General features: G+C 41.7%; 1 protein-coding gene across 2 annotated transcripts in view; it reads right to left on the bottom strand.

The window, feature by feature from the left end:
- NAB2 (NGFI-A binding protein 2) overlaps positions 1-23,817 on the bottom strand; it is a 95,871-nt gene that overhangs the window by 41,853 nt on the left and 30,201 nt on the right. For both annotated transcript variants that reach the window (XM_082245673.1, XM_082245672.1), the window contains exon 2: positions 10,849-11,659. In XM_082245673.1, coding sequence (XP_082101799.1) covers positions 10,849-11,493 — 645 coding nt within the window. In that variant the 5' untranslated portion in view covers positions 11,494-11,659. The remainder of the gene's footprint in view (positions 1-10,848; positions 11,660-23,817) is intronic.

Below are 23,817 nucleotides of genomic sequence, written 5' to 3'. Positions count from 1 at the left end.
ACTTGACTGTAGGGATGGTGTTCTTAGGGTCATAGTCAGCATTTTTCTTCCTCCAAACATGGCAATTCCCCCTCCTCAAAAAGGCACATGTATAGTCTTGCCAATGAACATCCAAATGATTCAGAGAAGGATTGGGAGAAAGTGCTGAGGTCAGATGAGACCAAAATTGAGCTTGTTGGGATTAACTCAATTTGCCATGTTTGAAGGAAGAAAAATGTTGACTATGACCCTAAGAACGCCACGGATGTGGAAACATGATTCTTTGAGGCTGTTTCTCTTCTAAAGGTACAGGAAAACCTGTTAGAGTCTGCAAAATATTTAAGGCTGGGGTGGGACAATCACCCTAAACATACAGCCAGAGCTACAATGGAATGGTTTCGATCAAAGCATATTCATGTATTAGAATGGCCCAGTCAAAATCCAGACCTAAATCCAATAGAGAATCTGTGGCAAGATACGGATATTGCTGTTCACAGACGCTCTCCATACAATGTGATAGAGCTTGAGCTATTTTGCAAAGAAGAATGGGCAAAAATTTCACTCTCTAGCTGTACAAAGCTGGTAGAGACATCCCCAAAAAGACTTGCAGCTGTAACTGCAGCAAAAGGTGGTTCTACAAAGTATTGACCCAGGTATGACTCAGGGGGCTGAATACAAATGCATGCCACACTTTTCACATATTTATTTGGAAACATTTTTGAAAACCATTTATCATTTTCCTTTTACTTCAAAATTATGTGCCATTTTGTGTTGGTCTACCGCATAAAATCCCAATAAAATACATTTACATTCATGGCTGTAACATTGCAAAATGTGGAAAATTTCAAGGGGTATAAATACTTTTTCAAGGCACTGTATAGTCACATCGGCTGTTCAGATGTATTAGGGAGGAAATGCTAGGCATAGAAACTCACTAAAAAATGAGCATGTGCAGAGCTGCCAACGCTGCTCTGCAAAATCCCCAGCTGAATTGGGGACATGAACAGAAGGGGGAGATAGAGAGCTGCAGGATCAACCAGGTTGTTTGCAGAATACAGAAAACAAATTCCATAATGACTGAGTAAGTATAAGCAGCATGTAATATAGCATTTATTGATAGTTTTTTATGATGTGGATTTAGTAACACTTTAGGTAGAAACATCCACTGCATGTTTATATTAGAGTGTTGGAAGACTGCCAAGATCTTCTCCCAAAAAAAATTCAGCGATTATGTTGTAAACTTTGAAGTAAAAAGTGTTAGATATAACCTTTTGGGGCTAAACAAAGTACAAGCAGACAGTCTGTTGTTTCACTGAACGCTGCTTCTTTCGGAGCAGGAACTATTCTCTTTATTACTCTTTTGAGGCATAGACAAAACATGAACTCACAAATGTAACACTGCCATCTAGTGGTCATACAATGTAATAGGCACACAGCAATGACATACAGTGGTTGTTGCTGATTAAATACAAACCTTGTATGCTAACACCCCCACTCAACAACTAGTATCTATGTCAATCCCATTTCTGATCTAAGATCCACAAATCTGGTTCTAGCTAGTGGCTTTGTCAAAGCATCAGCAATCATTTTTTCCGACTCACAATACACAAGTACAATCACTTTCTGATCAACTAAGTCATGAATGTAATGATGTCTGACATCGATGTGCTTGGTTCTTCCATTAATTTTCTCACTTGTTGCAAGCTTAATGCAAGCCTGATTATCCTCAAATAAGACGGTAGGTTCTGATGTTGCTTCTCCAAGATCCTTGAGTAATTGCTGTAACCACACAACTTCTTGACTGGCATAAGCTGCAGATATGTATTCAGCTTCTGTAGAGGACAATGCCACTGACATCTGTTTCTTGCTGGACCATGATATAGGACTGTCTCCCAATTTTAATAAGTAACCACTTGTGGATTTGCGTGTGCTGTGATCACCTGCCCAATCGGAGTCCACATATCCCACGAGGTTTAAACCACCACTTGCTGATAGTTTCAAATTTAAGTCTTTTGTCTGTTTCAGATATCTCATAACTCTTTTGATCGCATTCCAGTCTCTTTGACGTGGTTTATCAACTCGCCTGCAAAGAAGAGACATGCTGGCTGCAATGTCTGGACGTGTAGTGGTTGCAATGTAGAGAAGTGCCCCCACTGCTTGTTTGTATTGTTCATTGGATGTGAGAAGATCATCTTCTCCTTCTAACTTTGGATAAACTGTATCCATAGGTGTGCTTGCTCCTTTCGCCTCTGTCATGTTGAATTGCTGAAGAATAGATTCAATTTTTGCACTCTGATTCAACAGGAAACTTTCCATCTTTCTCACGCTGGATGTCAATTCCAAGATAATATGTCACTTCACCTAGGTCTTTAGTTTCAAAGTGCTTGTTGAGTATTCCTGTTAACTTTGCAATTTCATTGTCGTTTTTGTGAGCAATGATCAGGTCATCTACATAAATTAGCAGATACATCCACTCAGTGTCTACTTGTTTAGCATATAGGCACGGATCAGCTTTGCTTCTTGTAAATCCTTCATTTAGTAGAACTTGATTAATCTTCAGGTTCCATGCTCGAGCTGATTGTTTAAGGCCATAAAGAGATTTATTCAACTTGCAGACAAGATGCTCTAGTCCCTTTTTCAAATATCCTTCTGGCTGTGACATGTAAATTTCTTCTTCAATATCACCATTAAGAAAAGCTGTCTTAATATCGTGATGTTTCACAATCATTGTACGCATGGCAGCCACTGTCATTAGTGTTCTGAAAGTACTTTGTTTAGCAACTGGAGCAAAAGTAGCATCATAGTCCTCACCGAACTTCTGTGAGTAACCTTTAGCAACCAGCCTTGCCTTGTACTGACAGACTTTCCCTTCAGAGTTACATTTGGTTTTAAAAACCCATTTGCATGTTTACCTTGAGGTAGCTCTGAAAGTGTCCATGTCTGGAGATCTTTGAGTGATGTCATTTCTTCATCAGCGGCTTTATACCATACTTGTTTCTCATGCATTGGCAGTTTCTGCATCTCTTTCCATGAACCTGGTTCAGTTTGAACAGCTCTGCGAGCTATGTAAGATAAACGTTCAGCTGGAACACCTTTATTGATTCTGGTTGATTTTCTGACTGAAGGTATTTCTGGTTCAGTTTCAGGTTTTGATTCTTCTGCAGTTATTTCTATTTCTGTATCACTTTCCTTATTTTCTTGAGTGACTGATGTTGATTCTTTCTCAGTTTGAAAAGTTTGAGTCTGTTGTTCAAACTTTGAGCACACAGAACTTTCATCAATAATCACACTTCTACTGACTGTTACTTTGTTCGTGTCTTGATGTAAAATCCTGTATCCTTTTTGAGATTCACTGTACCCCACAAGCACACCTTCTTTTGCACATGCATCCCATTTTGTACGTTTTTCTTTTGGAATGTGTACATAGGCTTTACTTCCAAAAATTCTGATGTGTCTTAAATATGGTTTCCTTTTGTTCCACAGTTCATATGGAGTTTTTGTTGTTGCTTTTCCCGGCAAACGATTTTGAAGATAACATGCAGTTGTGATAGCTTCTCCCCAGTATGTAGTTGGCATATCAGCATCAAATAGCATGCTCCTCCCACTTTCACACAGTGTGCGGTTCATTCTCTCTGCAACTCCATTTTGCTCTGGGTTATATGGAACTGTTGTCTGGAACATAATTCCATGCTTCCTGAGAATGGCTTGTGTTTTACCACTTGTATATTCTGAGCCATTATCTGTTCGTAGTACTCTGGGCATTCCGCCAAAAATATTATTTACTTGAGCGAGATACTCTTCTAATTTCTCTGGCACTTCATCTTTATTGTGAAGTAGAAATACTGTGGTATACCTGGAGTAATCATCAATGAAGGTCAGGAAGTATTTTTTCTTTCCTGGAGTCATAGTTTTCATTGGACCACAAATATCTGAATGTATTAAGTCCAGAGGTTTTTGGGATTTGCTGTTGGTCTGCTTGGGAAAAGGTGTCCTTGTCATTTTTCCTTTAATACAGCTGGTACAAATCATTATGTGATCACATGGATTAATCTTAATACCATTTGCATAGTTATTCTCAACTATTTTCTTTATTGTATCAGAATTTCTGTGTCCCAATCGTCTGTGCCAAGTGTGGATGCAGTTTGAATGTTTATCCTCTTTGGCTATTTTAACCATTTCACTGCAGTTCAGCTGATACAGTTCATCTATGATTTTAGCCTTTGCAAGCAAGCAATCCCCTTTTGTTATGATACAACTGTCACCCTGAAATGTGACTACATTGCCTTGGTTAGTGAGTTTCTTTACTGACAAAAGGTTGCTTTCAAGATCTGGCACATACAGAACATTCCTCATATGGATCTTTTTAGTGATATCTGGAGAGATAGGACAGTATAGAAAGCCATCTCCTATTCCCACTGATTTCATAAATTGTCCATTAGCTGTAGTTATCCCTTCTGTTTTGCTTTCATCAAGCTGAGTGAAGAAACTTTGGTCATTTGTCATGTGACTTGTAGCACCTGAGTCCACACACCATGCTTGCACAGAGGTGACACCATTTTTGGATCCGAATGCATACTCCTTTGTTTCTATGACATTCTTAGCTTGTTGCAATGCACTTTGTTTTTGCATTCTAGCTTTCCAGATTATACAATCTGCTTTTAGGTGTCCTGCTTTCTTGCACACAAAGCATTCCCGCTTTTCTAGCTGCACGTTACTGTGTTTATTTTTGAATTTTGTCTTTAAAGCTGTCTATGAACACACACTCACATTACTCATGCTTTCAGTTTTGCGCTTGTATTCATCCACAAGCTTGCCTTTAACATATTCCAGTGTCAGATCATCATCTGGACGTGCATCTAGTGCTGTGACAAGTTATAACTTTCAGGAAGTCCACTTAATAACAGCGCTGCAACATGGAAATCCTTTATCTCTTCTCCAATCCCTCTCAGTCTCTCCACCATCTCTAAGGTCTGTCTTATATAGTCCTGCATGTCCTGGTCTTTCTGTAGCTTAGTTTGATAGAGCTTTCTGATTAAATACAGTTTATTGCTGAGATTAACTCTTTCATGTGCTTTCTGTAACTCTTCCCACATGTCTTTAGCAGTCTGACAGTTACATATATGTATGATTTGATCATCATCTATGCACAGGGAGATTGTGCTCTGTGCTTTCTGATCTCTGTCTAACCACTCCTCTGTGGGCTGTGCAGGTCTTGATTCATTTATACATTTCCACGTACCTTCTCTTATAAGCAGCATTTTCATCTTGAATTTCCAAGATTGGTAGTTCTGATTTGTCAGATTTGCAATGGAGAACTTTGCTGAGGGGATGGCAGCAGCCATTTCTGCTGTTTGTCTTTCTGTTGCTGTCTCCTGTACTCACTTGCTTTAGCTCACTGTATCTGGCTATATCCAGTGGTAATCTGTATTATATCCTGGGCTTCTGTAACATGTCCTGGGCCCATAACCTGTTAGATATAACCTTTTGGGGCTAAACAAAGTACAGGCAGAAAGTCTGTTGTTTCACTGAACGCTGCTGCTTCTTTCGGAGCAGGAACTATTCTCTTTATTACTCTTTTGAGGCATAGACAAAACATGAACTCACAAATGTAACACTGCCATCTAGTGGTCATACAATGTAATAGGCACACAGCAATGACATACAGTGGTTGTTGCTGATTAAATACAAACCTTGTATGCTAACAAAAAGTCCATTTATAGTCAGCATTTAAAATCATATATTAATTTCCTCATTGTATTTCAGTTAGTTCCAGCCTACTCCTGTCTGCAAAAATTAAAATGCACACTGTGGCTTTAGATCTCCTTTCATTTTCCCTCAATGGTTATACTCGTAGATACCGAGATGAACAAGGGCTTGCTATAAAGTGCTTTTATTGCTTGTTTAGGATATGTACTTTAGAGTGCATGATGTGGGCACAGGTTCACTTTAAAGCAGGGAGGAGGAGATCATCACCACACACTCATCATAACCTCACCCCAACAGGCAGTTCTGCTCCTTATCTCCCCGCAAGCCTCTCTTATCTTAGCAAAGCAGCATAGAAATGGGGCTAGCTGCAGTGATTGCAGTAGAGAACTACCATGTCACTGGCCACAATATTTGTTTGACCCCAATTTTGACATTCTCTTTTCTCCCCACCAGCCTCTCTGCCTTACTGGAGTGTATAGCAATGCAACAGAGTAGTAGCAGTGGACAACAGTAGTAGAGTAGCATATAAGGTGAGGGTAAGGAGCATATGGTTAAGAATTGCTATTATGGGTCCCTGTATTTAAATAATACTTGTCTGACCTAACCGAGGAAAGCATACGTGAAAGGTGTTCTGTTCAGGTGTCAGAACTGAGGGTTGGTTAAATGGTCAATACAATAATTTAGGGATTCCGAAGTAAAATGTTAATATAGCAATTTATTGTGAATAATTTTGTAATAGATACAATGCCGTACAGTTATAGGCTTAGCCTTTTAAATGCCACCAGTATATACACATAAAAACACAGAAAAAACAAGACATACAACGTGAAACATTAAACATTTAACAGGGTACCGGCCGGTGCATAGTATGACATCACTAGGGTATTAGAAATCTAGATTAATTCTGGCGGTGTGCTCCGTGTTTGTATCCTCCTGTGATGTGTGTCTGTGGACTTGTGGGGGGAAAGGATTGGTAGTCAATCGTTTTTATGCTTAATGAAGCAGGGTGGGTGGGGGTCTGTGGTGATGGGTAGCTGGAGTAATTCCTTCTCCACTTAGATACATTTACACAATCCAGGGATATGGCAGTATCCTTTTCCCTCCGAGTCTATTTAATGACTCGTGGTTAGGTCGGCAATTGCCTTTGTTTCCAACTGCTTCCCTCTCAAGGTGTAAATGAAATGTCAGGTTTCAGCGGATCATTAGTTGGGGATAGTTCATGTAAATGTTGGGTATGTCTTTAATGGGCTTGTTGTTTTAAGGAGGTTTAGCAGAGTGTATCTCCTATTGTGCTGGCGGCACTAATGGAGGGGTGTCAGGTGGTTTAAGTGTCTCACCGCTTCTTGGGGACTATGAGGAGTGTGTGTCTGTATTGCCTGGTTGCGGGATGTCTTTGTATTTTGCCCGTCTCATCAGAGACACTCCGTCAGCCGAACGGCTGATTCTTCACCCCTCTTCCTGGACGGTGTTGTGTTTTCACTTACCTGACCTCCGACTCCTTGCCGCACTGCTCTGCCTTCCGCCCTCCGTTGTGATGCCGCTGAAGTGCCTGATCCGTGCGTTGCTTTCGATCATCCGGCTCCCGCTGGCTCGCTAACTCCCCCGCCGTCCACGTCTGTGACACTGCTCGTTGCACTGGTCGGGAATGATGACGTCAACGCGTTTCGCTTCTCCGATTGGCGTAGCTTCGTCCAGACAAAGCTACGCCAATCGGAGAAGCGAAACGCGTTGACGTCATCATTCCCGACCAGTGCAACGAGCAGTGTCAGAGACGTGGACGGCGGGGGAGTTAGCGAGCCAGCGGGAGCCGGATGATCGAAAGCAACGCACGAATCAGGCACTTCAGCGGCATCACAACGGAGGGCGGAAGGCAGAGCAGTGCGGCAAGGAGTCGGAGGTCAGGTAAGTGAAAACACAACACCGTCCAGGAAGAGGGGTGAAGAATCAGCCGTTCGGCTGACGGAGTGTCTCTGATGAGACGGGCAAAATACAAAGACATCCCGCAACCAGGCAATACAGACACACACTCCGCATAGTCCCCAAGAAGCGGCGAGACACTTAAACCACCTGACACCCCTCCATTAGTGCCGCCAGCACAATAGGAGATACACTCTGCTAAACCTCCTTAAAACAACAAGCCCATTAAAGACATACCCAACATTTACATGAACTATCCCCAACTAATGATCCGCTGAAACCTGACATTTCATTTACACCTTGAGAGGGAAGCAGTTGGAAACAAAGGCAATTGCCGACCTAACCACGAGTCATTAAATAGACTCGGAGGGAAAAGGATACTGCCATATCCCTGGGTTGTGTAAATGTATCTAAGTGGAGAAGGAATTACTCCAGCTACCCATCACCACGGACCCCCACCCACCCTGCTTCATTAAGCATAAAAACGATTGACTACCAATCCTTTCCCCCACAAGTCCACAGACACACATCACAGGAGGATACAAACACGGAGCACACCGCCAGAATTAATCTAGATTTATAATACCCTAGTGATGTCATACTATGCACCGGCCGGTACCCTGTTAAATGTTTAATGTTTCACGTTGTATGTCTTGTTTTTTCTGTGTTTTTATGTGTATATACTGGTCGCATTTAAAAGGCTAAGCCTATAACTGTACGGCATTGTATCTATTACAAAATTATTCACAATAAATTGCTATATTAACATTTTACTTCTGAATCCCTAAATTATTGTATTGACCATTTAACCAACCCTCAGTTCTGACACCTGAACAGAACAGTAGTAGAGTAGCAGCAGCTAACAGTGGCCCATTCAACCTTCGCCAAGCATAGCTCCAGCAACTCCTGAGACCCTCCACAACCTAATTGAGGTCAGGGGGCTGTTGGAATTTGTACTGTATGGGAGAAAACCTAGAAAGCCTTGAAAACCCCTCTCACTAGGGAGTTGACAGATAGTCCTTGCATTGATGTCACAGAGCAAGAAAACTGGAATATCTTAGTTGAGGAGGCATAAAAGGTGAAAATTCTTTTTGATCCATTTTAAGGTTTTGGTAAGAAAGTTTTATGTTTTAGCCCTCATTGAGACCTGAGGGATTTGAAGAGCGATTTGAAGCTTCACCATAAGTATTCAGCGCTCATCACTAGGATTTTCATTTTACATAGTGGTGCCCATTCACACCTGAGCAAAGGGTCACTTGAAGAACATCATACAAAAAAGTTCATGAGCTGCTTTTGGGGCAGAGTTGTGTGCTTTGGCCCCAACAGACTTCAATGGGAAAAACACATGAAACACGATTTTTGTGCTTTTTTTGCTTGTTTTTTTTTCTTTGTTTAACTACTTGATTTCCATTGGTTAAAAAAAAAATACTTGTGCCTGAAATGTGTGAATGGGGCCTTACTTTTCCCAGAGATCAAAGGCAAAAGGAAGCTTTTTACATTCCAAAGCCACTTATAAAAACATTTGAAATGTGTGCTTTGGCAGGCAATTACGTTTTTATTTATTTTTTAAGCCTATGGAGTATTGGAGAAATAAAAGACTCATAAAATTTTAATTTGGTTTTTGGTCAGAAATACTCAGAAATTAAATCTCCACTTGAGCTCCGGAAAGGTTTTACCCCCTTCATGTCAAGGCCATTTTTTGCTTTTTAGAACTGCATTATTTAGCTGGCGATTGCGCGGTCATGCAACCCTATAACCAAGTGAAATTTATATCACTTCTTCATACAAATAAAGCTTTCTTTTGGTGGTATTTGATAATCACTGGGTGTTTTCTTTTTTATTATATAAACAAAAAAAGACCAAAAATTTTGAAAAAAAAAACGAAATGTTTTTTACTTTCTGCTATAAACGTTATCCAATTAAAAAAATTTATAAAATCAAATTTCTTTATAAAGTTAGGCCAAAATGTATTCTGCTACATGTCTTTGGTAAAAAAAAATCCCAATAGGCGTACTGTATATTAATTGGCTTGTGTGAAAGTTATAGTACCTACAAATGATGGTATATACACTGGATTTTTTATTTATTTTTTATTTTATACTAGTAATAGCAGTAATCAGTGACTTATAGTGCAACTGTGATAGTGCAGTGGGCAATCTGACACTAACTGATGCTGGGGGGAACTGACTAATTGACAATGAGATTACCAGTGACACTAATACAGTGATCAGTGCTAATAATATACACTAGTGACACTGACTGGGAAGGGGTTAACATTTAGAGGCAATCAAGGGGTTAACTGTGTGCCTAAAAATGTTTAGTGTGTGTAGTAGGTGCTGCTTTTATTAATTGATGTGCCTGTTTTTTAAAAAACTGATACATTGCTGATGTCTTTAGAGAGCCCTGTGTTTTTTTACCAACGCAGGGCTTTCTTCTGTCATTCGCTGAGCAGATCAGCGGGTCCTGACCATATATCATTGGCCGGGACATGTTGATCGGTCTGTGCTGAAGCAAATGACAGCTCGAGGGTTAGGGTGCGCGCATGCCTGAGCAGACCCGAAAGAAAGCCCAAGGCCGGTTATGGTGCCTGTACGCAGCTTTTTGATGCAGTATATGTACTGTGGCAGATCAGAAAGTGGATATTAAGCCACTGACATACTTATCTGATAAGGTAGTGCAAGGAGCAAATCTAAACAGCAAATTCTGGAAGAAAAATGCTCAAAGAGATGACTACACTCCAATCTTCAGAGAAAATATAGCTTTATTCCATAAAATCCATTAGAACATGAAAAAGACATGATACATGAGGACAAGCAGCAACATTGTTAATGGCTTTCACGAAAAAAATCTGCTAAATAATAACATATGATTAAGCTAATTTTTTTTGTGAAACGCGTCAACCTTGTTGCTGCTTGTCCTCATGTATCATGTCTTTTTGATGTTCTAATGGATTTTATGGAATAAAGCTATATTTTCTCTGAAGATTGGAGTGCGGTCATCTCTTTAAACATTTTGATTGTTGTATCCAGACTGTGGGCTGAACCTGCACCTGTACTTCTGAAAGGGGAGTAGATTTGTTCTCTCCATTGTTGCTAGAAAATTCCAGCAGAGACTATTTGGATTTTTGAAGTCAGATACTTATTTATTTGTGATTTGCTAGGTACAGTTGGTTCCATGACTTATGGAATACATCAGCATTATTTAAATGTTTTCTTTATCAAAAACAAAGAGAGCAGCTTCACCAACCTCATGCAGCGTGAGTCTCTTTCCTTCACGTCTCTTGGAGTCACTCCTTCCGTATATAGCACTGTGCCTTCTAATCTCTCTCTCTTTCCTGGGGCCTCCATCTGCCATGTGAAAGATATGGCCCAATGACCTCCCCAGTTTTTTGTTTATTTTAAGCATGGATCGTGCCTCAGCTAAATCACCACGAGGCAAGCCTTTCATTAGCCTCTCCACACTGTCCGATATCACCTGTACCATGTCAAGGTCCAACCTTTCACCTCCTTGGCCATACGGCATTCCTCTACCATCTTCATCATCATCCACATCATCCTCATCTGCTTCATTCTGATCTGGAGAAACCTGCACTGTCCATGTCCTGCTGTCCAGTTGTACAGGTGATCTTTTCTCATGCTGTTCCAGTTGCTCTGGGACACCAAAACCAGCAATGGTCTTATTTAGGCTTTCAGAATTATTAATAACGCCATTACATTGTCTCCCAGCCCTTCCCATGGTTTCAGATATCTTGAATAAAGGTATGCTGGTGCTCAGAGGGACATTTCCCAAAGGTGGCTGATTAAACATTCCTGGATTAGTAGCCCAGTCTCTTAAGGCTTTCTGTAATCTTCGGACATGGAGAGGCTTCGTTGCCATGCCAACCAAAGACATGATCTCCAAGAATTCATCTTCTCCAGCTTCACAAAGCTGCTGCACATCATCGCCGCCCTGCTGGATGAAGGTGTCATAGTAACCCAGTAAGTTGGCTCTCTGCAGGACACGATACAGCTGTAACTCACCCAGGGTACGAGGGAGTGAAGATGTGTCTGCACAGATTCTACAAGTTAAAACAAGAATTAAATATTTAAATTATGTTTTTAACTGCATTGTGCAACAAACATTGGGAGTTAACATAAATACACGTCAGGAAACAAAGTCATTATAAGTTTATAATTAAAGCGATCTCATCAGCAACTTAAAAATTGCAGGTAAAAGCACAGAGAAATCAAGAATTTTGTATTCACTTGCAATGCTCTGAAATTGCTAGAAAATTTTGCAACTCGAATAGTCAATTCCCTAGAACATCATAGCCCACTACTCTTCTGGGAGTGTCTAATTATTCTCTGTGCTGGACCTGCTTCACTATCTCTCCCTTCACCTCCATATAATATTTGTAATGCATATTTCTGTACTTGAAGGCTCTTTAAAGTGATAAAACAGAGATGTAATAACATATATATTTGTTTTGTCCCAACACACCTTAAATTTCCATTTCCATCAGTGTTAGGTCACCTGGCTTGTATTTACAACATATTCTAATGTAACAGTCAAGGGGGTTGATTTACTAAAGGCATTCTGCAAGTGCAGTTGCTCCAGAGCTTACTAACTGAGTAGAAGCTCTGCTGATTTCTATCACCCAATCATGTGCAAGCAAAAATGCTGTTTTTTTATTTTCCTTGAATGTGATTGGGTACTCTTTGCAAAGTGAAGCCTTACCTGATTTAGCAAGCTCTGGAGCAACTGCACTTGCAGAGGGCAACTGCACTTTGCAAAGTGCACAGTCTATTTGTTTTTAGTAAATCAACCCCTAAGTGTTAGAAGTTCATTTCCTTGTTGCTAATAATAATTAGTTTGCAAAAATTTAAGTTTCTCATCTTGCCATGGCTGACATGCTCAAGAGGTCCTACAAAGTCAGTACTAAGGTATTACATGCAATAGAGAAAACGCAAGTAATCCCACCCAGAACATCGCTAGAAATATAAATCTCAAACCCCAAACTTGCTTCCTTCTCAAATGGTTTCAAATACCATTGTAACTCAAATATCACCGTGGGGTTAAACAAGAGAAATGTTTTAACATGTACGACGAAGCTAATTGATTCTTTCTGTCTTTGCAATTTACAGAATGAGGTATTTTATCCTCTATCTCAGCATTTCTTAACCTTTTTTTAGCATTGGGGAACTCTTAAAACAACTTTCCAGTCTCGAGGAACCCCTGCTAATATTTACTATAGTCACAGCTCATGGTAAATTAGTGTGATAGAAGGTATGATCCTTACACTTGTGGTTACTGGGGAAGAATCCCTTCTAACAGATAGCTAAAAAAAAGATCATTGTTGTCAGAAGTTACTCATCTCAGAGAGAGAATTTAAATATTGCTCAAGGAACCCCTAGCAACCTCTGGAGGAACCCTAATGGGCTATACACACTATAAGATTTTCTGAAGACTTTTTCCTTTAGATTTACCAAAACCATATAATATGAGGTCAAACCCAAACACTTTCAATTTGTATGCAATCAGGCAGGTCCTTGCACTACATAGAAAAGGTAAATCTGAAGGAAAAAGTCTTCAGAAAATCTTATAGTGTGTATGGCCCTTAAGATTCCACACAACCCTTGGTGAGAAAGGCTGCTCAATATCATTCTTACAGTGTGCCATAACCATCTCCCCTTGGAAAGAGTTAATTGCCTTACACAGAGGTTCCATTTTTGAACAATGTGTTTATTGAGTGGCACTGCTATTTCGCTAAGGTGTCATTATATTGTTATTGTATACAAGCTCCAGAGAAGACATGTACTTTACTTTGAAAATGACTGTAAAGCTATTAACTCCCACATGCTGCGATTGAGTGTATGTTTTATACTTTAATAGTCAGAGTTTTAATTAACATTTTACATTAAAAAAAAAAAGCTTGATCATCCAGTTGGAAAATAATTACACCCTGCTGGGAGATTCAATAAATAAAACCAAATATGCTTCCATGACACACTATAGTAGCTGAATTGAAGAAATATTTGCCCACACTATGGGGCTTACGAAAAGTGAGCAAACATGGACAAATTTTGGTGCTCATAGAAACAAGTTGGCTTTCAAATCATTTCTATAATACAAAACTGAAATGAAGCAAAGCAGTAAGTTGCTGGGGGCAAAAGAAAACAAAATTATACTTCAGCATATAAGAGGAATCGTCTTTTTATTAAGATCATCATTTTCTGATTGGGTGGACTAGTTTAGCAGTATCTTCTTTTTTATTTAAGATGTTCATATATGCAACAATCTGATTGTGCAATTATGTGCAATCTCCTTTACACAGGAATTGTGTTGTTTCTAGGACCACCATGTGTAAAAAAAAAAAAAAAAAAAAAGGCAAAAAAGGAAATGAAGGCAGGCATCTAATCTAAGGAGTGTTAACCTCCCTGGCGGTATGATTATGTCAGGAATTATGTAACAAAAGCGGTACAATTCTTTTCATGGAAATTTGGCATTATGTATTATAGGCCTACAATTCTTCGTAATTACTGACTTAAACCTGACCAAAACAAATTATAATCGAATCAATAATATAATTTTATAATATATAATATATATAATAAAATTATATTATTGATTCGATTATAATTCATGCATTATATATTTTATATATATATATATATATATATATATATATATATATATATATATATATATATATATATATATATATATATGTGTGTGTGTATATATATATATATATATATATATATATATATATATACATATATATATATATACATATATATATAATATATAACGCATGAATTATAATATATATATATATATATATACACATATATACATATATACATATATATATATATATATATATATATATATATATATATATATAATATAAAATGTGTTATGTGTTTGTGTTTTGTGCAACGTTTTGAATTTCCTTCCCTGAATTTCCTTCCCTAGTTCCGCTCCCATGCAGCATTGCTGCTGCAGGGAAGGGAACGGAACTAGGAAGTCATCACACCAACGGACGAGCGGCGGGGATCTCGGCTGGCGGTCACAGCAATGAGAGATCATCGCTGGATCGCCAGGAGAAGGTAAGAGACACCACTGCGCTCTCTGCACATCTACCCCGAGCGTGACTCGGGGATACCGATCCTGGACTAAAAAATCCACCCCGAGTCACGCTCGGGATTACCGCCAGGGAGGTTAAAGTGTTTGTTACTCCAACATTTCATATTCCTGATATGTATTGTAACTGTACTGTCTGCCCTCATGTTGTAAAGTGCTGCGCAGACTGTTGGCGCTATATAAATCTTGTATAATAATAATAGTAGTAATGTGCCTGCTGAACCGTGTACTTGTATGGGGGCTGGGCGCTCAGCGAGGCAATCAGGGATGAGGCTCGTCCCTCGGACATAGCCCATGCCCGATCAAGGTAAACAGCCAATGAAAATTGGCTGTTTACCACGTGATCAGCTGTGTCAACCACAGCCTGCATGAGCCGCTCGTTCTCTCTGCAATGCGCCCCCCCCCCCCCCAGGGCCTTCAAAAGTGTGATAGGTCGTTAGGAAATTATATGTGTAATTTATGCTCCTAGAACACCTGACGGTGCTCCTTGAATATTGGGCCTCTGTATGTGGCCAGGCTGTGTAAAAGTCTCACACATGTGGTATTGTCATACTCAGGAGGAGTAGCAGAATGGATTTTGGGGTGTAATTGCAAGTATGCCTATACAGTGTGTGAGAAATAACTTGTTATTATTACAATTTTGTGTAAGAAATAAAAAACAATAATTTCTTAAAAATTATTTCTTTATTTTCCCAAGAATTGTGGGAAAAAAATTACAACTTCAAAAAACTCACCATGCCTCTTACTAAATACCCTGGAATGTCTACTTTCCAAAAAGGGGTAATTTGGGGGGTATTTGTAATGTCCTGACATTTCAGGGCCTCAAGAAATTAGATAGGCGGAGGGACGTGGCCGCGGCGCGGAAGATGGCTGCTTGCTAATCCTGCTCCGCCGAGCCGCCCGGGACAAACGCAGCCACCGAGAGTTCAGACCCAGCAGACGACCGCCAGCCACACCGGCAGCCTCCGCAAACACCCGCCGACATGGCCCGCCGAAAGAAGGGACCGGAGCAGTCCAACAAACTGTCCGGTTTCCTCATCTCACAGAGCTCCGGGCTCCACCAAAATGGCGGCGCCTCGGGAACACGAGGAGGACAGGGAGCCGCTGCGCTCCATAAACTGCAGCCGCTCTCTACTCACCCACCGCTCCACAGGCAGATCGCCAACCCGGACAGTGGCCAGTCATCTGAGTCACCTTCTCCTCCTTCTCCCTCGTCCAGGAGCCCAGCCAAGAACAGGCAGAGGAGAGACTCACCGCAGAGACCATCCATGTTCCCAGGTATGGACACCAGCCTCCCTGGACAGCACACACATGCTTCTCCCTCTCATGGCCCTGACCCCTTTGCCTCCTTCCCCACCGGTAGCAACCCTATCTCTGAAGGCACTATGAGAGACATGATGTATGCCCTGCGCAATACTATGCAGGCTGACATGCGGTCTTGCATACAACAACTCAGGATTGACATGGGCTCCCTGGGCACTCGGGTTGATTCCCTAGAACGCACGGCTGACACCCATGCCACCACTCTTAATTCTGTCATTACAACACTTAATGCCCAAATGGATGAAATCCACTGGCTCAAAAGTAAAGTGGCAGACTTGGAAGATCGTTCCCGGCGGAACAATATAAAAATTAGAGGAATCCCTGAAACAATCCTGCCTACCCAGCTCCTTCAGCATGTCACTGCGCTTTTCCAAGCACTGCTCCCTAACGCATCAGCCTCAGATCTCATTATAGACAGGATACACAGACTGCCGAAACCATCATACCTGTCAGGAGATGTACCCAGGGATGTACTCCTCAGGGTTCACTTCTATCATATGAAAGAGCAACTTATGATGGCGACAAGGCAAAACATGCCACTACCGGAGGGATATGCAAACTTACAACTACTCCCAGACCTCTCCAGGCACACTCTGCAAGCCAGGCGTAATTTGGCCACCATAACCAAAGCCTTACGCAACCACAATGTGCCACACAAGTGGAAATATCCAGCAATTCTATCTGTCACTCATGGCGGATCCACTGCCCTGATAAAAACTCTGGACGAAGGAATTCAGGCACTGCGGAGATGGAACATTTTGCCACAGCAACCCTTTGATCCTCCTGCATCGCCTCCCCTCAGACCACTGGAAGCGGACTGGCAACTGGTCTCTCGCAAGAGACCCCCCAGGCACGACGACATCTTTACGAGCTCTAATATGTCACCTACTTAACTCCGACTAAGGTCCCAGGCCATAGGAGCGTGAGCCCTTGGCCCTCTCACTTTTATCGGTATGACCGATCACGGACTGCCGAGACGGTCCTTTTCTTACCCTTTTACCCTGCTTGTTTTTTGTTCTTTTGTTTTCTACCAATTTGCACTTGTTCTACATGGCATCATCGCTGCGTATACTGATCTCCCGCGAAAATCCTACACCCTAGGGATACATCCTTATGGACACTTCAGGAACCTAGACTTTCTTCTCCTCTACAGTAACAACCGGCATTCACCCTCGCTAGATCATCCGGACGTCCCATGACTATTAAACTTTTGTCCATCAACGCCAATGGCTTAAACCATCCCGCTAAGAGGCGCACATTATGGAAAGAGGCCTTGGACCATGGTGTGGACGTTTTAGCGGTCCAGGAGACCCATTTTAAAAAAGGGGCTCACCCATCTTGTGCCCACAAAGACTACACCCAGATCTTTCTTGCCTCCGCAGAAGAAAAAAAGAGGGGAGTTCTTCTGGCCTTCAGATCATCGCTGTCGGTCAAGATTCATCACTCTGTCCAGGACCCACAAGGACGATTCATAATAGTGGTTTGTGAACTGAACGGATCTCCGTTCACCATAGTTAACTTGTACGCCCCGAACTCACATCAATTGCGATTTCTAAGACGTCTACTCAAGCAGGTACACAAAGTCAGACAGGGTCGCTTGCTCCTGTGTGGCGATTTCAATGTGGTTGCAGACCCTGGGATGGACACCTCTTCGTCCCCCCGGGGCCGGCAACAATCGATGGGGGGGCTGTTGCATTTAGAAAAGTTGTATGATGTATGGCGGTGTCAACATGCCACCGAGAGGGATTACTCCTACTTCTCACCCAGGCACAGGTCTTACTCTCGAATAGACTTATTTGTGGTTGATGGAGATCTCCTATCGAAAGTGTCCTCCTCGACGATCCAGGACATTACTTGGTCAGATCATGCAGCGGTTGAACTGATCGTCGAGGAGAACGCTCGGGTAGCGTCATCTCGTATTTGGAGATGCGATACTGGAATGCTGCAGGACTCGGGCTGCTCTACCCGGGTCTCGGGCAGCTTAAAGGAGTTTTTCCTGCTCAACAAACAGTCGGTCTCGGACCCCTGGGTGCTGTGGGGTGCACACAAGGCCTTCGTGAGAGGGGTGTGCATTCAGCAGCAGGCCAGGAGGAAGAGACTGAGGAACCAGAAAACGTCTTCCTTGTTGACTGAGATTCATGTTTTGGAGGAAAGTAATAAAAAGGGCCCCACAGTCACTATATCAGACCGCCTAACTCGACTTAGGCTAGAACTCCGAATCCTCCTACTGGAAGCATCGGATAAACACCTCAATTACCTAAAGCAAAAGTCCTACTCACAGGCTAACAGGGCTGGCAAATTTCTGGCGAATAGAGTTAGACAAAAGCAAGCCAAGTCTAGAATCCCGTTCTTGATAGACCCCGTCACTAATTACGCACCCGCAGGCTATTGCAGATGCCTTTGCATCTTTCTATGGTTCCCTGTACAACCTAAAAGATGACCCCTCAGAACACCAACCCTCAGTAGCAGACATAGAGAAATTTTTAAGCGCCATTAATCTGCCGACACTCTCCTCATCCCAACTGGCCTCTCTAAATGCACCCATCACACTTGAGGAAGTCCAATCTAGCATTAAAACCCTACCGAAAGGCAAGTCACCAGGGCCTGACGGTCTCCCCAACGAATATTACCAGCTATTCCTTCCCTATATAGGTCCCACGCTGACAGAGGTCTTTAACAAAGCTATGACTGATGCTAGTCTTCCCCCGGACATTCTGAGTGCACACGTAGTCACCCTCCCGAAGCCCGGCAAGGACCCAACCACCCCAGCGAATTTTCGACCCATCTCTTTACTAAATTCGGACGCTAAAATTTACGCGAGAATCCTATCCAAACGTATTCAAAAGTTTCTCCCCTCATTGATAGCCAAGGACCAAATGGGCTTTACGCCTGGTCGCCAGACATCCGACGCCACGAGACGAATAGTAAATATTCTCCACCTAGCACAACGACGCAAGATACCTGCTGTCCTCCTAACGTTGGATGCCGAAAAGGCATTTGATAGGGTACACTGGGGTTACATGGAACACACGTTACAAAAATTTGGTTTTTCTGGCCCTATCCTTTCCGCTATACTAGCCCTATACTCCTCTCCCTCAGCCCATGTGTACACGTCAGGGATAGTGTCCAAAAATTTTCCCATCACTAACGGCACGAGGCAAGGGTGCCCCCTCTCCCCCACGATTTTTAACTTACTAATAGAACCCCTCGCCGAAACTATCCGTTCACATCCTCAAATCATTGGCTTTTCTTACCCCTCATACCACCACAAAATCACATTATTCGCGGATGACATCATCCTCATGCTAACAGAACCATCTAAATCCCTCCCAGCTGCGTACACGATTTTACAACAATTCCACAGTATCTCATACTATAAACTCAACGCGTCCAAGTCCACGGTCCTGAACCTTGGAGTTGCGCGTCAGACGCAAACTCTACTCGCATCGCTGGTCCCCATCCCTTGGTCCACGGACAAAATCCACTACCTAGGTATTGACCTCCCAGCCGATCCCACAAAACTCCTCACAGTTAACGTGACTAGGCTTCTCCACAAATTAGACACGGAAACCACACATATGCAACCTCTGTACTTATCATGGCATGGAAGAGTAGCCGCATATAAGATGTTTTTGCTCCCTCAACTTTTATACCTGTTTAGGGCCCTTCCCTTTCACTATCCAGCAACATGCTTAGCTAAATTCACTTCTCATATGCAAAAATACATATGGGAGGGGAAGAGGGCCCGATGTTCTGCCTCTGTCCTGACCGCCAAAAGATGCCATGGAGGAGCTGCGGTTCCCAATATTCAAGGATACTATTGGGCCACTGTACTAGCACAAACCCGCAACTGGTTCCACACAGTAGATGCCCCCCTTTGGGTAGACTTGGAAACCAACATAGCCCCCACCGAGAACCTTAGGGACTTACTTCTGGGGGATGCGTGGCTCCCTTGGAACCTCTCCTCCTTCTCCCCCCCCCATGCAGGCCTCCATAAAGGCCTGGCGCAAGGTCATCGGGCCTGACAAGGACTGTGCCCTTCTTCCTACCGAAAATATTCCATCCTCAATCCTACACATATATCTGCCTGACCTCCCTGTGAGTGTCACTACCCAGGGGAATATCGCGACTATTCAGCACCTATACAGACAATCCTCCCTCATGCCCCCTGACCAGATTCAGACGCAATACCAAATACCGCGCTCCAGTTTTTTTCCAAATTTACCGTATACACCACTTCATGAGACAACACCCAGTCCAGCACATTAACGTGGAGGGGAAAGTGTGGGAGCTGCTTACGGCAGCCCCCAAAAATACACCAAAACTGTTTAACTTTTACCATGCCATTCTACATACTGGTGACTTCTTCAAAACGATGACCATGTTCAAGTGGGATAGAGATCTCAGGGAGTGTTTCTCGGTATCCCGATGGAAACGTGCATTGTCAGAAGCAAATAGACATACTCATTGCGCTAATCACTGGGAGATGACACTTAAAATCACCCATAGATGGTACTATACACCATACAGGTTAGCGGGTTTCTCTAACAAATACTCCCAACTCTGCTGGAGAGAATGCTCCTGTGTAGGCACAATTTTTCATGTGATGTGGTCCTGCCCGTCTCTTACTAGCCTGTGGAACCAAGTGTTCAGCTATATAGCGAAATACACAGGTTGTATAATAACACCCAATCCAGCTCTGGCCATCCTGCACCTAGGTATGGATAGCCTCCCTCTAGTGTACAGACCATGGACATCGCATGTCCTACTAGCCACGAGAACACTAATTTTGAGGAGGTGGAAGTCCACAGACGTGCCTAACTTGACTGAAGTGATCTCACTGTTACGTACTAACTATCAGTTTGAAAGATCTATAGCCATTAATAATTCGCAGCTACATAAATTCACTAAGTATTGGGACTTTTGGTCCAAAGATTGAAGATTAATCATTTCTTATACTGTGTAAACGACGTTGATGATTGCCATGCACTTGTTGTACTGCCATGTACTTGTTACATTGAACTGCTACGTGTTTTGTTTGTTTGACTTAACTCTTTAATAAAAAAAAAATATTTAAAAAAAAAAAAAAAAAAAAGAAATAAGGAGAAGGTTGATCAAGGCCAATATTAACATTAAAATATTAAATAACAAAAAAAAAAAAAAAAAAAGAAATTAGATAGGCCGTCTGTACATCAGGTGTGATCAATTTTCAATGATTGGCACCATAGCTTGTAGACTTTATAACTTTCACACACACTAAATAATAACCACTAATTTGGATTATTTTTACCAAAGATATGTAGAAGTATAACTTTTGGCCCAAATTTATGAAAAAAAGGGACTGAGTAATTATCATTTAAAGTGTGAGAGCGCTGAAAGCTGAAAATTGGTCTGGGCAGGAAGGGGGTGTAACTGCTCTGCATGGAAGTGGTTAAAAACTGACCACACTACGCAGGAGAACACACCATGGTCAGGTCTCCAATGATCAGACATGTCCAGATACACCTCCCCCTCTGCACAGCCATTCACTGGGAAGATCAGTATGCTGCTGCTTTTCCTACCCCAGCTCTTATGCATTTGACAACAGAGGGAATGTAATCACTTATAAAATAAAAATGGAAAAAGGTATTTATAATCTTTTTTTTTATCTTTACAAAACTGGTCTGCATTTTATTTCTACTTTAAACTGAATAGGTTGTTTTATAAGGTGATCGTTTGCAAGCACTTTAAGCTGCTATATATTACGTTTTTTATTTTGGGCTTAGATACACTTTAACAGTTACCTGAATTAACTAATAGGGCCTGGTTCACACTGGTGCGACATGCGCTGCGACTTTGAAAGCACAAATCCCAAGACAAGTTGCGCCCCATTAAGTGCAATGGAACTGTTCTAATAGGAGTGACTTGAGTCGCTCCGACTTAGAAAAAGGTTCATGCATTACTCTTGGGGCGACTTTGACGTGACTTTCATTGACTTCTGTTAAAGAAGTCGTCCTAAAGTCACACTGGGAAGTCGCAGCAGTGTGAACCAGGCCGTAAACTGTAGTTACGACACTCCTGTTGAAACGTTGGTTCCATGGTAAGCTCCAATGCCTGGTACTACATGACCTTTTTATGGCACCCACCTTACAGCCATCACCATACTGCTCTTTTTTAAAGCATGGTCTTACAGTGGGGATCGAAAGTTTGGGCACCCCAGGTAAAAATTTGTATTAATGTGCATAAAGAAGCCAAGGAAAGATGGAAAAATCTCCAAAAAGCATCAAATTACAGATTAGACATTCTTATAATATGTCAACAAAAGTTAGATTTTATTTCCATCATTTACACTTTCAAAATAACAGAAAACAAAAAAATGGTGTCTGCAAAAGTTTGGGCACACTGCAGAGTTAATATCTTGTACTGCCCCCTTTGGCAAGTATCACAGCCTGTAAACGCTTTTTGTAGCCAGCCAAGAGTCTTTCAATTCTTGTTTGAGGTATCTTTGCCCATTCTTCCTTACAAAAGTCTTCCAGTTCTTTGAGATTTCTGGGCTGTCTGTCACGCACTGCTCTTTTAAGGTCTATCCATAGATTTTCAGTTATGTTGAGGTAAGGAGATTGTGAAGGCCATGGCAAAACCTTCAGTTTACACCTCTTGATGTAATCCCCCGTGGATTTCGAGGTGTATTTAGGATCATTATCCATTTGTAGAATGGCTGCAATACAACCCCAAAGCATGATAGATCCACCCCCATGCTTAACAGTTGGACAGAGGTTCTTTTCATTAAATTCTGTGCCCCTTTTTCTCCAAACATACCTTTGCTCATTCTGGCTAAAAAGTTCAATTTTAATCTCATCGGTCCACAGAACTTGTTTCCAAAATGCATCAGGCTTGTCTATATGTTCATTTGCAAAGTTCAAACGCTGTTTTTTGTGGTGAGGATGTAGAAGAGGTTTTCTTCTGATTACTCTTCCATGAAGACCATATTTGTACAAGTATCTCTTTATAGTGGAATAGTGTACCACAACTCCAGTGTCTGCCAGATCTTTCTGGAGGGATCGTGCAGTCAAACGTGGGTTTTGAATTGTTTTTCTCACAATCCTGCGAGCTGTTCTGTCTGATATTTTTCTTGGTCTTACAGATCTTGCTTTAACTTCCACTGTTGCTGATGACTGCCATTTCTTAATTACATTCCGAACAGAGGATATTGACATCTGAAAACGCTTTGCTATCTTCTTATAGCCTTCTCCAGCTTTGTGAGCGTCAACTATTTTCAGTTTCAGTTTTCTAGAAACTGCTTAGAAGATCCCATGGTGCTGATTGTTGGGGCAAGGTCAGATGAGTCTGGGCATTTAAAACATTTGAGATTGACATCACCTGGTCTTCCCAGATGATGATTGAGAACAATCCATGACACTGGCAGGTCTCAGCCTTGCAAAAGGGGCAGTGCAAAGTGTAAATGATGGAAATAAAATCTAACTTTTGTTGACATATTATAAGAACGTCTAATCTGTAATTTGATGCCTTTTGGAGATTTTTCCATCTTTCCTTGGCTTCTTTATGCACATTAATACAAATTTTTACCTGGGGTGCCCAAACTTTCGATCCCCACTGTATGCCATGACAATCATTTTTATATTGCTATATTGGTAATACTTGTGCTTTTGTGTTCCCCTTTATTTTTAGGTAAAGCAGCCAACAACAAGCTCGCTGTGTTTCCAACTTCTCCCTTACCCCTGGGGACACTGCAGTAAAAGATCTCATTGATATATAATCTATACTTTA

Source organism: Pelophylax lessonae, assembly GCF_965119305.1.
Source record: "Pelophylax lessonae genome assembly, chromosome: 2".
Taxonomy (NCBI): domain Eukaryota; kingdom Metazoa; phylum Chordata; class Amphibia; order Anura; family Ranidae; genus Pelophylax; species Pelophylax lessonae.
This window is presented reverse-complemented; position numbering and strand designations above follow the sequence as displayed.